The sequence below is a fragment of the Podarcis cretensis genome, assembly GCF_951804945.1.
Source record: "Podarcis cretensis genome assembly, chromosome: 2".
In the NCBI taxonomy this organism is placed as follows: domain Eukaryota; kingdom Metazoa; phylum Chordata; class Lepidosauria; order Squamata; family Lacertidae; genus Podarcis; species Podarcis cretensis.
Genome location: NC_137171.1, coordinates 33,461,459 through 33,476,557, shown reverse-complemented (window position 1 = coordinate 33,476,557; position 15,099 = coordinate 33,461,459). Strand labels below are relative to the sequence as shown.

Here is a 15,099-nt window from a genome sequence, read left to right as displayed (position 1 = left end):
CAGCCCGAGATCTTCAGTGGTCTGGCCAGGTCCAGTGGGTTGATATCTTTCACATGATGTGTATGAAGACAGGGCCATTTGCTGAAAAAAGAAACCCTTTTGATGATGCAGGTTCTTTTCAGGCAAAACTCTGTATGTAGCAGGGCTGGATTAGCCATTAAGAAAAATAAGCACGTGCTTAGGTGTCAGGGAACTGCCATCGGAGCCAGAGGGAGAGGGAGGGCTCCAGAGGGATTACGGAGAGCATCCCAGGAGGGAGAGAAGCAGCCCATCTTTTGGGGAAGGAAATCAGCGTAGCACCAGTGGAGAAGGGGGGCAGATGGGGGAATCGGCGAGGTGGCCCCATGACTCCTTGCCGGAGACCAGCAGGGAGAGCACAGGTCCTCTGCTGCCCACACTCTCCCTGCGCAGAAGGCTTCCGCGCAGGGAGAGTAGGCGGAGACTAGGCGTCAAAGAGCTTCTTTGCTGGAAGAAGTTCAAGAAACGCCCACTGACGGATTCTGCCAGCGACTGAGACAGCCACGGGTGAGTGGCTGTCTGGACAGAATAGGGTTCACCCAGGTAACTCAGCCAGGTGTGGCGACGACTTACGCACAAGCAACCCCTAGAACCATTACATTAGGGCATCAGGGGAAAGGAAGCACCACAGAAATTTTCCATTGCCAGATTTTCAACATTAATAGTCAAATATTGCTCAGCTTGAGCGTTCATTTTCTCAGTTGAAGTATATAAAAAATCCCAACAGAGCAACTATGCAGCAAGGTAGACCGGAGGCCTTATCTCTACTAAGTATAGAAGCAGATGTGTTATGTAAGTTTAGTTCTGATCAAAGACTTTGCAATTAGAAAACGTAGAAGATTTTTTTTCAAATGTAAATAAAGTGGAAGTATACAAAAACAAATATTTTCCATCTTACTGTAGGTTTTGATTCATTTCAAAAAACAACATTTTGTTTTATGCTTTATTGATGTTTATCTTTTGAATTAGATCTATAAGGAGGCACCAAAAAAATTTAAGTGCTTTGGGCCTCTAATGGCCTTAATTCGGCCAAGGTATGCAGATGTAAATGAGACGTAGAGCTGTGTGTCATCAGCATATTGCTGACAATGTACTCCAAAACTCTAGATTACCCCACTCAGCAGTTTCATGTAGTTGTTAAACAGCATGGGGGATAAAAGTGAACCATGAGGAATCCCACATTGAAGGCTCCACGGGGCTGAAGAACATTCCCCAAGCAACACCCTATGGAAACAACCACGCAGATAGGATTAAAACCACTGCAAAGCGGTGCCACCAACCCCTAAATCAGACAGTCACTCCAGAAGGATACCAAGGTCAATGGTACCAAAGCCGCTGAGAGGTCAAGAATTAACAAGGACACATTCCCCCTGTCTCTCTCCTGACTGAGATCATCAGGCAAGGTGACCAAAGCAGTTTCTGTGCTAAACTGAGCCTAAACCCCAATTGAAATAGGGAGAGAGAGAAAATCCCTAGAACCCACACGCTGAGCGGGGGTTGCCCAGCAAGCAAGGTGGAGAGTTTAAAAGCATTTCTCATGCTGGATAATCTGGTGTGAAATGAGCTTTCAGCTCCCTGGCTTGTTTGGGGGACAAGGCCCACTCAATGTGCCGGCTCTCGGAGCCTAGGGGTGCTCCTGAGAGATTTTGTGGGAACTTTGATGGCCCCATGAGATCTTGTGAGAGCATCCCAGAGCCAACGCACAGAGTGGGCCTTGCCCCCCAAGAAAGGTGGAGAGCATGGAGAAGGCTCTTCCATGGAGCCTCCTGATTCAGAGACAGTCTACCACCAGATACCTGGTCCTGGGGGATGTACACAAGATTCAGAGCTATGGTCCTCATGACCTGCTTGGGGCATCTCATGTGGGAAATGCAGTGCTGGACAATATGGGCTTCTGGTCTCATCCTGCAGGGCTGCACTGAATGTTCTTAACTGCACAGTCGTTCGTTCCTCCAGTGGTTTCTACAACTGCATAAAAGGAAACATAGACAGAATTTCTTGGGTGCATTCAGGGAAATAGGCCAGGATGCAAAGTAAGCAAACCTTGTTGCTACTTTACATTACAGTGGTACCTCGGGTTACAGACGCTTCAGGTTACAGACGCTTCAGGTTACAGACTCTGCTAATCCAGAAATAGTTCCGCGGGTTAAGAACTTTGCTTAAGGATGACAACAGAAATCGTGCGGTAGCAGCGCGGCGGCAGCGGGAGGCCCCATTAGCTAAAGTGGTACCTCAGGTTAAGAATGGTTTCAGGTTAAGAACGGACCTCCAGAATGAATTAAGTTCTTAACCCGAGGTACCACTGTACAACTGACATTATTTATTTCTGGGACTTAATGACCCACCAGGTTTAGCTCCAGAACCTGTTTTCACTGCTTGGGCTCAGCTGTAGGACATACGAAGAAAGAACAATATAAATAGAAAATGCCCCTGAGCATGCGCAGATGGTTTTCCCTCTGATATTAGGAGGAAGGGCTTCTAGGTCAGACAGTGTAGGTTTGAGCCCTGCCAACCTTCTCTCTGCAGGGTCTGCATACCATTATCCACAGTAATCCAAATTAGCCCTTCCAAATATAGGATTGAAGACATATAGGACTTTGTCCTGGGGCTTTGCACGTACCCAGACCCCGAACGGGACAGAGCTATGTGCCAGTTTCTTCCAAGTAGACAAGGACAAAAAATGTTGGGGGAAACGGGGAGCATTATGCCAAGGGAGGATCCGGAAAGAACATTGGTGTTGATTTCAAGTCTAGACAGAATACCCAGTGTTATTAGAGGGATAATTAAATCCATCTCACAGGGCAAGAGGGGACAGGACCGGTAGACGGCTCTTTCACTCCAAGTACTTCCGTTGGTTTATTATTTTATTCCCCCGTCTGCCACATTGTCTTTGAAGTTCAAAAATTACTCTTGTTTCCTAGCCAGGTCTACCCTTTTCTCTTAAGCCAATATCACTTTATTTTCGCCCTGGTATTTTGAAAGGACTTGAAACGTGGCTCTTAATAGAAATGTTGTTTGTGTCAGGCTGGCATAATGCAAGCCTGGTAATAAAGGTTGACATCTCCTCTACAGCCAGCAGGAGGAGGGCAACACTTTGCAGTACAAATGTTAGGAAATCGTGGCAACACATTCATGTACTATCTGTGATAGTTGGTTGAGTGACGAAGGGAGCCATCATGATGGAGAACTGTCATCATCTTTGGGCCACACTCACTTCTTTCTGCTCAACTCAGGTCTCCGGTCAAACAGGGTTTTTGTAGCATTTTAAGCACTTCTGAGCTTCCAGATACTTTTCTCTGCAACGGAAGTTGTCATTCTGGCTACTACTTTTCCAATTTTGATTTGCAACCACACAATACCTCTTCTACTAAAAAATGGCTAGCAGGGATGGGTCCTTTTTCATTGCTGTTCTGTAAGGAGAGAGGCACTCAGTCCCACATGGCACAATTGGGGAGACACACCTGGCAGCCTGTTCCCCCTGAAAAATACCATTGCTTTACATCTGTGCCTGCTGTTAGAGCAAGGTGGTGCCTGCACTTTGCCTATTTCAGTGATCAAAGTCCAGAGGCAGTGGCAGCTCAGGAGTGCCGCTGTGCATTTGTGTATGTGTTGCAGTTGCTCACAGTTAAATCTTTCCCTGTACCCCTGTCCTCTGCTATTAGCTTGAAATACCTTCCGCATGTAACACGTTTAAGAGTGTGTGTGTGTGTGTGTGTGTGTGTGTGTGTGTCTTTGGATATTTCACAGCACACTCTTTCTCATGCTTGGCTGTCAGGGGCTGGACTGAGGAGGAATGGTGGAGGCCTCCCCTCCCCCCTTCTCCTGAACCTTCCCGAGAACAGTATAGATTTAGAACGGTGGTTTGCAGAGACTGCATAAGGGAAAAGCTGGGAAATACAGTGGATGCTCGGGTTGCGAACGTGATCCATGCAGGTTGCACGTTCGCAACCCGCAGCGTTTGCAACCTGCGTCTGCATGTCTGCGCATGTGCAGGTTGCGATTCGGCGCTTCTGCGCATGTGCAAAGCGCGATTTAGCACTTCTGCACATGCGTGACTGCCGAAACCAGGAAGTAACCCGTTCCGGTACTTCCGGGTTTCGGCGGTCTGCAACCCGAAAAGACGCAACCTGAAGCGGCTGTAATCCAAGGTATGACTGTATTGGAAGAGGAACAGCAGGAAGAAGAAACACTGGGGGCGAGACAGCTGACAGACTCAATGTCTTTGGAGAGCATTCCTGAGCCCCCCTCTCCCAAGACTAGGCATGCATTAAGAGTAGTAGTACAGAAAGCTCAGAGACAGAAATCCCAGATCAGCCGGCATAGGAATGACGTAGGATAAGAGAGACGGAGGGGGTGGGGCTTTACTTGGAGCAATGCCATTGTTGAATAAGGACTACCTTCCTTTGTCTCTCTCTGTGAATACTGGATAAATTACGTGGTAAGAACTCTTTGTGTTTATCTGCTTCTTTGGATGCCACCAGGGGAGGGATAGGATTCCCTGAACCTGGACATTAGTAGACTTGGCAGCAAACTTGAAATTCAGAAGCAGATTTTAATCTTTGCTTTACCCTTTGGCCATTTGCTTCTTCTTGCTAACTCATAGGACATCTTGACCGCACTGTAACCATGCAGCTCGCTACCTGTGACCAACAGTATCCCAAGCCTGTGAGTAATGTGTCTCCTTCTCGCACCAAGGAGTAGCTTGGGGAGTATCTTTGCTTCCTCTGAATTCAAGGTGTCTATCACATTAAGACTGGTAGAATAGCCCTTCACTGGGGATAGTGTAAAAACAGGCTACACTTCCAGTATCATCAATAGTAAATTACCCCTTAGATATCCCTGGAGGAGTTTTCTGCCAGCGCAAACACAGAGTGAGAGAGCCAATAATAAAACCCAGGCACCCCGATGAATAGCCCTGCCCAGTAAATCAAGGTTCCTCCAAATTGCCCCTTTCTGAGTCTCCAGAAATGTTTATTTCATTCTATTTTGAAGACTGGCTTACACTGGCTAGTGTTTAAACAACATTAGCAGCCGAGGTTTTATAGCAGTGTTTAGATTCAAATAGTTCTGCTAATATGTTTCTTATTCCCAGTTTAGCCCAGGGCTCTGCATTCCCTAAGAAAGAGGCACTTGTCACCAAAAATAAATTGCATGCCTGCAATATTCAGAACGATTCTTGGTAAATCCACTAAATGAGATGATCCATTTGCCAAATAGTTGCGGTTTGAAATTATTTTCAGCCGACTATGTGATTATCTTCTCTATGACCTCTTTTGAACTAAAGGGGTTCCAAGGATTTCTCCAAATGTTACCCTAGCGCACAAATGATACATGAGCTTAATTTTAGGCACCAGAAGAATGCTGCACCTATAGCTTAGGACTGTACAACTTTTTAAAAACACGTCAAGTGAATCTGAAATAGGGGCTTTGCAAGATCAGGCATGGTCAAAGGAAGTCTTAGAGTACTTGTGAATTCATCCTTAAAATGTCTCTCCAGAAATACTGCTTCTTGGTGACCTGTTTACTGAGCGTTCATCCTGATTTGTTTTCACAAAGTTAGCCAAGAGGTATTAGGATGTTGGCCATTTATTCAGCACTCATTCCGATATCATAGAATCATAGAATCATAGAGTTGGATATGCTTGCAGGGAGGTTATGTGACATTGCCTCAAGCAGTTGTTCGGTCCCATTCGCTTTTAGCAGACTTTCCTATCAGTCGCCCTTCTGTGCCCTGTATCTGGATGAGAACAAAGACCTATCGAGGCTAGCGTCCTGTTTTTTTAATCATGGCTAGTCAGGTTTCTGTATGCTCTCGCATGACACATGACCAGTGGTCCATCTGGTTCAGTATTTACTCTGACGCAGCAGCTTCTCCGTGGTTGCAGCCATCTATGAAGGAATGAAGTGGGAACACTCAGGTACAAGTATGGGATACCTTACTAATCCATAGTTTATGGCTTTAGGTTTTTTATGAATGTGGAGACCCACAATCAGGACATGAGGGCAGGAGTCCTCTTAACGTTACAGGTGGCAACCATTTTGCGCCCTTTCAACTGATGTGCAACGGCTGACGGATGGTTTGTTTTGGACCCGGAAGAGGATGGAATGAGGCATAATGGGGCAAAGTGGGCTTATGCATGCTCCGTTGGTGCACAAATGCCCACAACACAACCCCCATGCAAACTGGGAGTTGCCTGTACTTGATCCTTCCTTCCCATGAGATACCTCCTTTCCGCTCCTTGCTGGGAAACAAATTGTGCAACGATCCAAATATACCGAGAGGTGGGTGCAGATTAAGCTGGTGCATGCAAACTTACATTGATGATTTGTTTTGCTTGAATAGCGTAGACTATAGTGGGGCAAAATAAATTGCAGTTCCCTGAAAGACGGTCGCTTCACAACTTCCCTGATATGGTGTTGTCTGCTGCAGATGGGAGCTTTTGCCCATAACAGTTTAGCACTTCTTCTGCATTGGTTTAGTTTCTCTCTCAGCTGCTTTGTTTCCTTTGTGTTTTGCAGGTTGCATATGGAACCACAGAGAATAGTCCTGTCACCTTCATGGGGTTCCCTCAAGACAACATTGCCCAGAAAACAGAGACTGTGGGATGTATTTTCCCACATACAGAGGTGACTGATTCCCTTTGTTGGTGTAAACTGGGGAAAATAGGTGAAATTGCACTAAGTGCTTGGCCCGTGTCTTGAGCCGTCCATCCCCCATACCTGAATTCTGTTCAGAATTCTGTTTATTTCCTGGGGTAAAATCCTAAAAAAAACCCTCAACAACTTTGGGGTAAAATCCTAAGAAAAGCTCAGCAACTTCAATCCTAAAAAAAGGTTCACAACTTTGGTCGGCCCTTTGGTCGGCCCTCGCGGCCCTTCACTTCATCAAATCTGGCCCTCTTTGAAAAAAGTTTGGACACCACTGGAGCATGACCCATCCTCCCTTTCTTTAAGGAATGTGTGTAAGTGCAGAGACAAGTACAAAGCCAAGGCTGCATTCAGCAGCATTGGCAGGAGTGTGAGATATTCACTGAGGAGAGGTTTTCCTCAGTGCAAGGTCATAGTGGAGAAGCTGATGGTTACATGTTCAGTATAGCATGAAGATCTAGCAAGGTAAAGTGCTAGTGGATCTCTCTGTGTATTCGTATGTTTACAAGGCTTACTTCTAAGACCAGAGGAACTGTATTATGGTAGATTAGTTCATGATGGACCAGCACCTCTTAAAGTTTATGTAGCTAGTGTGTTTATGCTTGTCTTGTCTCATGAGGCAACAAGCACTCTAAGCTGAACCAAGTGGGAAAGGAGTTGTCTTAACTGGGAACTCTGGAAAAGAATGACTGCGGTGGTACCTTGGGTTACATATGCTTCAGGTTACATACGCTTCAGGTTACAGACTCCGCTAACCCAGAAATAATGCTTCAGGTTAAGAACTTTGCTTCAGGATGAGAACAGAAATCGTGCTCCGGCGGCGCAGTGGCAGAAGGAGGCCCCATTAGCTAAAGTGGTGCTTCAGGTTAAGAACAGTTTAAGGTTGAGTACGGACCTCCGGAACGAATTAAGTACTTAACCTGAGGTACCACTGTACTGGAAAGAAGGAAGACTCTGATGTTCTGCTGAAAGACTCTGTTAATCACAACACTTTTGCTGTATCTTCTGTTGTCACACCCTCACAGTCTCTAACCTGAACATGCTTCTGTTCAACTGATCTCTTTTATTATTCCACTCCATGCCACCATTAATGTTTCTGTTTCCTCTGTATTAACAGGCAAAAATTGAGGATCCTGAGACAGGGGAAATTATCCCACTTAACAGCCCAGGAGAACTTCAGGTCCGAGGTTACTGCGTCATGCTAGGGTACTGGGCAGACCCCAACAAAACCAATGAAGTGATGGATGATGAGAAATGGTACAAGACCGGGTACGTTGGGGAAGAAGCCATTTGTTCATTAGGATAATCCTTGGGAAGCCAATAGGATCGAGTAGGTGGAAGGCTGGATGGAGAATCTATTCAGGGCCATAAGCTGCCTTTTAGCAAGTCAGTATCTCGTCATGTCAGTCACCCTAACTGGGCAAATGAGGACAAAAATGACCTATTGCATAAAATTTGTACAGGGCTGAATTTGAGATAATGGGGTTGGGCAGCTTCACCTGATGGGGAATGGCAGACAAGCAACATGTCCACCCCTAGGCTTAAGTCTTACTCAACACTCAATAGCAAACTTGTTTCATACACAGGCATGGAGTTGTAGGGGAGCCACTCTCCCATGGTGCCATCCCCTTGTGACTCTTTCCCACCAGATCACCGCCCTCCTCAATGGTGGGATGGTGATCTGTTGGGAAAAACCCATACAATCAATGACACATAGCTGCATTATCCATTAATCTGCTGCTGCTCCCACGTGGGATAGATAGCTCCATGGAGAGGGAGCTGCCTCAAATTTCCGGGTGTGCATGAAGGGAGCCTTTGTTCCCTGGCATATGATATCTCACTACGTCATGTCTTGCCACATTGCAGAATCTGGTTATTCAGAATTCACAGAATACTGCTTGTGATCTCTTGCTTATGCAAGTACAGAGGACTAGCTGCTAAAAAAACAAGCTGAAAAGGGAACATTTGGGCTGAAACTCAACATTGCTCTAAGCTGACTGTTCCATCAGCGCAACCATTTGTGTTTGTCACATGGAACAATCTCCCTTCTCTTCTCCCAGTACCCTGTTCTGGGGGTACTCCTGACCTGCCAAAACCATTTTGGAGGAGTTGTGTGGGGAGGAGATGGGCAGAAAGTCCCATTGTACTAGTGGGATTTTGTGCTGGTTCCTGCTTGCCCAACTGTTTAATTGAATCTGGTCTTGGGCACCTAAGCATTTATCATATCAGGCATCCCCAAACTCGGCCCTTCAGATGTTTTTTGGGACTACAACTCCCATCATCCCTAGCTAACAGGACCAGTGGTCAGGGATGATGGGAACTGTAGTCCCAAAACACCTGGAGGGCCGAGTCTGGGGATGCCTGTATCATATGTATGGTGCAACAACAGCTTTTGGAACAGTTGTGTACAGTTCTGGTCTCCTCGAAAATGATATTTTAGACTTGGAAAAGGTTCAGAAGAGGGAATCAAAACAAAACAAAAAATGATCAAAGGGATGGAACAACTCCCCTATGAGGAAAGGTTAGAGCATTTAGGGCCTTTTAGTTCAGAGAAAAAGCGAGCAAGAGGAGATATGATTAAAGCGTGTAAAATTACATAGGACACAAGAGCCTGGTGTTGCACTAGGTGTGTCCCTGGCCTGCTCCAGCAGGCTCTTCTTCTGTTCTCCAGTGGAGCATCTAGCAACATGGTAAGGTCAGGGTAGAATGACTGTGGTATCCTTCCAGGGACATGGCTATTCTTGATGAGTACGGCTACTGCAAGATAGTAGGCCGCTGCAAAGACATGATCATCCGAGGAGGAGAGAACATATACCCAGCAGAGCTCGAGCAATTCCTACATACCCATCCCAAGATTCAAGAGGTGCAGGTGAGAAAAATGGTGAGGTGGGACATGGGAACAGGCCCTCCAATCCTCTGGTTTGGCTATGTGCTGGACCCAAGGATAACTCATAAACCACGGTCCAGGACCAGTCCAGAATCCAAAGGTTCCACTGGGAGTCGGTCCAACAGGGCCAAGGCAGGACATGAGGCAGGGAACCAGGCAAGGACAGGGGCAGGATCTAGCATACAGCAAAGTTGCTCCCGTAACCTGGGGCGGGGTCCGACAGCCTTTTATCATTGTTGGGGTAGTAGCCGGTCCTGATCCCCCGGCGACTCACCTCCCTGTTTTGCCTGAAGGCGAGCACTCCTCCTGCGAGTACTCAGGTCTCTCCTTCTCTCAGACTTTAGTCTCTGCAGCTCAGGAGATGTTGGTGGGTTACTAGACCCAGGGGCCGCCTCAGCCTCCCCTGACCAAACCGGTAGTGGAGCAGCTGTAAGTGATGGCTCAGCTGAAGTCAACGAGGTAATCACCGCATCTGGAGCCAGGGAAGGCTCAGGCCCCTGGCTTGGCTCTGTTTGTTGCAGGGGAACCTGTGCAGACTGGGACTCTTCAGGATCAGGCCCCAGACTTGGTTTAGATAATGCCTGAGGCAAAGGATCCGGTGCAGACTGAGTCTCCTCTGGTTCCAAGTCCGAGCCCGAATCCCAGGCCATCACAGGCTAAATACTTAAGGCTGAATGTGCGACAAATGCCATGTGGCTCCAGCGCCATTTAGGGAAATGAGTTCGCTTGTGGGTTTCCCACAGGAACCTGGTTGGCCACTGTTTGAGAACAGGACGCTGAACTAGATGGGTTGTTGGCCTGACCCAGCAGGGTCAAGAACCCCAGTAAGTTGGGTGGGCCCCATGATCAACTTTCCCCTTCTCTTTCACTCAGGTAGTTGGCGTGAAAGACGAGCGAATGGGAGAGGAGATCTGTGCCAGCATCAGAGTGAAAGCTGGAGAAGAGTGCACAGTAGAAGAAGTCAAGGCATTTTGCAAAGGGAAGGTAGGAGCTTCGAGATGGGTGGCTGTGTCCTGCTTTTTCCCACCCAATAAAAAGAAAGAGCAAGCTCTCCAGTGGTGAGGTTCTGTCAAGGGCTGCTTCCAGATGGGTGGTTCCTAGCTCAGCCCAATCATTGCTCTTCCGTTGTAAGCTATACGTGGAATTGCAATCGATGTCCAACACTATCAGGAGGATTGTGCTTTTCGAGGTGTGCATTCCACTATGTTCTGTATACATCCATGGGGGCATGGCACAGCTGCTGTGGGTAGGGCCATTTGAACCTCAGCACACATCCACTATAAGTGGTGCTAAAAGCATCTACAGTCGTACCTTGGTTCTCGAATGTTTTGGCTCCTGAACGATTGAAGCCCAGAAGTGACTGTTCTGGTTTTCAAACATTCTTTTGGAAGCTGAATGTCTGACGGAGCTTCTGCGGCTTCTGATTGGCTGCAGGAGCTTCCTGCTGCCAATCAGAAGCCGTGCTTTGGTTTTTGAATGCTTTGGAACGACTGTACGCTTGTCACATTTGGGCTGCTCTTCTGTTCTTCTGAAAAAAACAACTGGGCTTTCTGTAGTCTGAGGAAAGACGGAAGGTCCGTATGATAGGATGACAGCCTCAGGTGGATGCTTCATAAAAAGTGACTGAATAAGCATGGCAGTTCCACACTAAATGCCTAATGTGGAAGCTCCCACTGTCTTAATATCAGTTGGGGATATGGCTTTAGATAAAATGCAGTTTTGTATTCCATGTTGGAGAGGCACTTGCTCTGAGTCCTGCTCAAGCAGGGAACAGCAAGCCCGCTGTATAAAGATTGAGTCAGTCCACAGCCATTGGCTTTTCTTTTGCAGATCGCTCACTTCAAGATCCCTCGGTACATAGTGTTTGTGAAGGATTTCCCGCTCACCGTCTCGGGCAAGGTGAGTGGCAGTCCAAAGGCTTTTGCTTGCTTAGCCCCAATAGGTTGCATGGTGCTTTGCGGAGTGCAGGAAGATCCCTGCCTCGAGGAACTTGCAAACTAAACCAGTTACAGTGGAATCACAGAGGAGGGGAAGAGGACATAGTGTAAACAGGGAAGAAGTGTGTACAGTTGCTTGAGTTACATGGGCTTGGCCTAGTTACAGACTACTGGGTATGGAACTAGTAGATGGGTGGGCCACAAGTGGGTTTTGAAGAGGAATTTGAAGACGTAGGAGTGGTGGCATCTAGGAGGCAGTGACTAGCATATGAAGGGCAGCAGGTAATAGAAGGTGGGATTTTTTGAGGGAGGTTGAGACTTTTAGGTGATGGAGAATGGTGGAGTCCAGGGAGTGAAGATCATAAGGGGAGACATATCAGGATGATAAGATAAAGGGGGAAAGGACTTGGAGAGTTTTGAAGGAAAGGAGAAGAATGAATCCAGGAGAAGATGGGAAGTCAGGGTAGGGTCTTAAGGAGTAGCATTGCATCATCAGAGCAAGGAGAGACAAGTGAATGACTTTGGCAGCAGAGTTCTGGGTAGAGGTGAGGGGTCCAAAGTGAGGCAACAAAGAGAGAGAGAGCACTTTATGGTAGCCTAAATGAGAGATGGCCATAGGCATGGACCAAAATATTTGCAGAGGGACGACCAGTATGTTTGCAATGCTGTAACCAATCCCTTCCTTCTTTCCTCCCTGTTCCAATCTTAGATTCAGAAATACAAACTGAGGGAGCGAATGGAGAAGCATCTTCAGCTTTGAACCCAACAACCCAACGCAACCCAAAATTAACATTTCTTCTGCCAACTTTTATACTTCAGCTTTCTAAGCCGTTAAGAGAGCTGGCAACCTGCCTTAAGATAGCAATCACCAGCCTGCCTTAAGATGTTTTAGTCAGGCCTACTTAAAATAACGTGGGGGTTTTTTCTAATAAATAAAAAATCTGTTTCTTTAGCAGAGATTACTTCTTTGTATTAAGAAATTCCACCTCACTTTGTTAAAAATACAAAACATGTTTGTATGTCTGGGGATGGTATCCAGAAATACGATTTCCTCCTAGTAAGGAGGACTGTAAGGGAATTCCCATTGCTCCTTGTGACCAGAGCACATCATGGAAAAGACATACCGGTAGTCCTGCCTTTCCCTCTACTGCATCCTGTGCAGTTCTTTTATTAGAAATTGTAGTTTTGGAGGAATAGTGGTGAGTGCAAAGGATGCCAGGGTGCTGAAAATTAAGTCCCATGTAGGAACATTAAGAGGGGGCGCGGGTGGCGCTGTGGGTAAAAGCCTCAGCGCCTAGGGCTTGCCAATCGAAAGGTCAGCGGTTCGAATCCCCGCGGCGGGGTGCGCTCCCGCTGCTCGGTCCCAGCGCCTGCCAACCTAGCAGTTCGAAAGCACCCCCGGGTGCAAGTAGATAAATAGGGACCACTTACTGGTGGGAAGGTAAACAGCGTTTCCGTGTGCTGCGCTGGCTCGCCAGATGCAGCTTTGTCACGCTGGCCACGTGACCCGGAAGTGTCTCCGGACAGCGCTGGCCCCCGGCCTCTTGAGTGAGATGGGCGCACAACCCCAGAGTCTGTCAAGACTGGCCCGTACGGGCAGGGGTACCTTTACCTTTACCTAGGAACATTAAGAGCTATCGTGTTGCAAATTACGAGCCAAAAGAAGGGGAAAGTACTTTCTAGCAGTCAGAAAGGCTACATGGGAAGAAGAGCATAGTCACCTGAAACATGCTCATATTGGATTTGTAGGAGCAAATCTGTTAATTTTGGCACTTTTGCATTGTGATTCTCTTTTGGACGTCCTGTTGTTTCATTTTCTGCCATAATAGGCTAATAGGCTATGGTGATTGAGCCTCTTGTCTTCTCATTAGTCAGGTCATCCACACACACCAAAAGTGTCTGGAGCAACTTGCCTGAGAAGGGTGGTGAACCTCATGTATCAAGGAGTAAGGGGTGAGATTTGCTTGATCACTTGTCTACCTTTTGGTAACTGAAATGGAGCACCGTTTATTGGACTCCCAGGGATTAGCCAGATGTGATCAGGCTCTCTCAGGTTTGTTTGTGTTTTCATTTTAGAGTAGCTAACAGTCGGGCATCTTTATTGAGAGCTAGATTGGGACTGTAGTTCTGAGAGAGGACCATTCTGTGCCTCCCCCCCCTCCCAATTTAAATTGCTCTTCCCTCACTGTGGTAACTGTATGCTTTCCCCTATAGGGAAATTAGCAGCTAACACACACACACGCCTCTATGATTGCAATTACGTTTTTCTTTTTTAAATATGAGTGATCCTGATTTCCCATGTCACATCTTACACAGGTACAATTTGTTTATTGCTGTAAGCTGCTGTGAGCTGCATTTTGTTAAAAAGGTGACTGATAAGTTTAATTCATAATAATCTTCAGTGATTTAAAAAAAAAAGAAAAATAGGTCCAGTACTCATCATGATATTGTTACATTAAGTGCCACACTTTCTAACAAAAAGGTGCTGGTACTGCATACTCTTGAGTAAAGGTAAAGGTACCCCTGACTATTAGGTCCAGTCACGGGCGACTCTGGGGTTGCGGCGCTCATCTCGCTCTATAGGCCGAGGGAGCCGGCGTACAGCTTCCGGGTCATGTGGCCAGCATGACTAAGCCGCTTCTGGCGAACCAGAGCAGCACACGGAAATGCCGTTTACCTTCCCGCCAGAGCGGTACCTATTTATCTACTTGCACTTTGACGTGCTTTTGAACTGCTAGGTGGGCAGGAGCTGGGACTGAACAACGGGAGCTCACCCCATCGCAGGGATTTGAACCACTGACTTTCTGATCGGCAAGCACTAGGCTCTGTGGTTTAGACCACAGCGCCACCCGCATCCCCTTATACTCTTGAGTACCCTCTTTTAAAAAAGCATTGCTAATACAGTGGTACCTCGGGTTACATACACTTCAGGTTATGTACATTTCAGGTTACAGACTCTGCTAACCCAGAAATAGTACCTCAGGTTAAGAACTTTGCTTCAGCATGAGAACAGAAATCGCATGGCGGCAGCAGCAGGAGGCCCCATTAGCTAAAGTGGTACCTCGGGTTAAGAACTGTTTCAGGTTAAGAATGGACCTCCAGAACGAATTAAGTACGTAACCAGAGGTAAGGTAAAGGTAAAGGTACCCCTGCCCGTACGGGCCAGTCTTGACAGACTCTGGGGTTGTGCGCCCATCTCACTTAAGAGGCCAGGGGCCAGCGCTGTCCGGAGACACTTCCGGGTCACGTGGCCAGCGTGACATCGCTGCTCTGGCGAGCCAGAGCCGCACACGGAAACGCCATTTACCTTCCCGCTGGTAAGCGGTCCCTATTTATCTACTTGCACCCGGAGGTGCTTTCGAACTGCTAGGTTGGCAGGCGCTGGGACCGAGCAGCGGGAGCGCACCCCGCCGCAGGGATTCGAACCACCGACCTTTCGATCGGCAAGCCCTAGGCGCTGAGGCTTTAACCCACAGCACCATCTGCGTCCCATGTAACCAGAGGTACCACTGTAATAATAATAATGGCCACATATTTAATTCAAGACAACACCGTTGTGACCGAAAGGGAAAGCAAGAGCAGATTTCTGTGGCTTTAGAGGTATAAATC

At 47.2% G+C, this 15,099-nt stretch overlaps 1 protein-coding gene across 1 annotated transcript in view; it reads left to right on the top strand.

Moving 5' to 3' along the window:
• The window catches only part of ACSF2 (acyl-CoA synthetase family member 2), a gene marked incomplete at its 5' end in the record, with an annotated part of 56,847 nt that extends 44,405 nt beyond the window's left edge, over positions 1 to 12,442 (top strand). The window contains 6 exon segments of the mRNA XM_079967394.1: positions 6,538 to 6,645; positions 7,784 to 7,935; positions 9,394 to 9,535; positions 10,427 to 10,537; positions 11,384 to 11,452; positions 12,200 to 12,442. Coding sequence (XP_079823520.1) covers positions 6,538 to 6,645; positions 7,784 to 7,935; positions 9,394 to 9,535; positions 10,427 to 10,537; positions 11,384 to 11,452; positions 12,200 to 12,250 — 633 coding nt within the window. The 3' untranslated portion in view covers positions 12,251 to 12,442.
• Between the last annotated feature and the right edge of the window lie 2,657 nt (positions 12,443 to 15,099).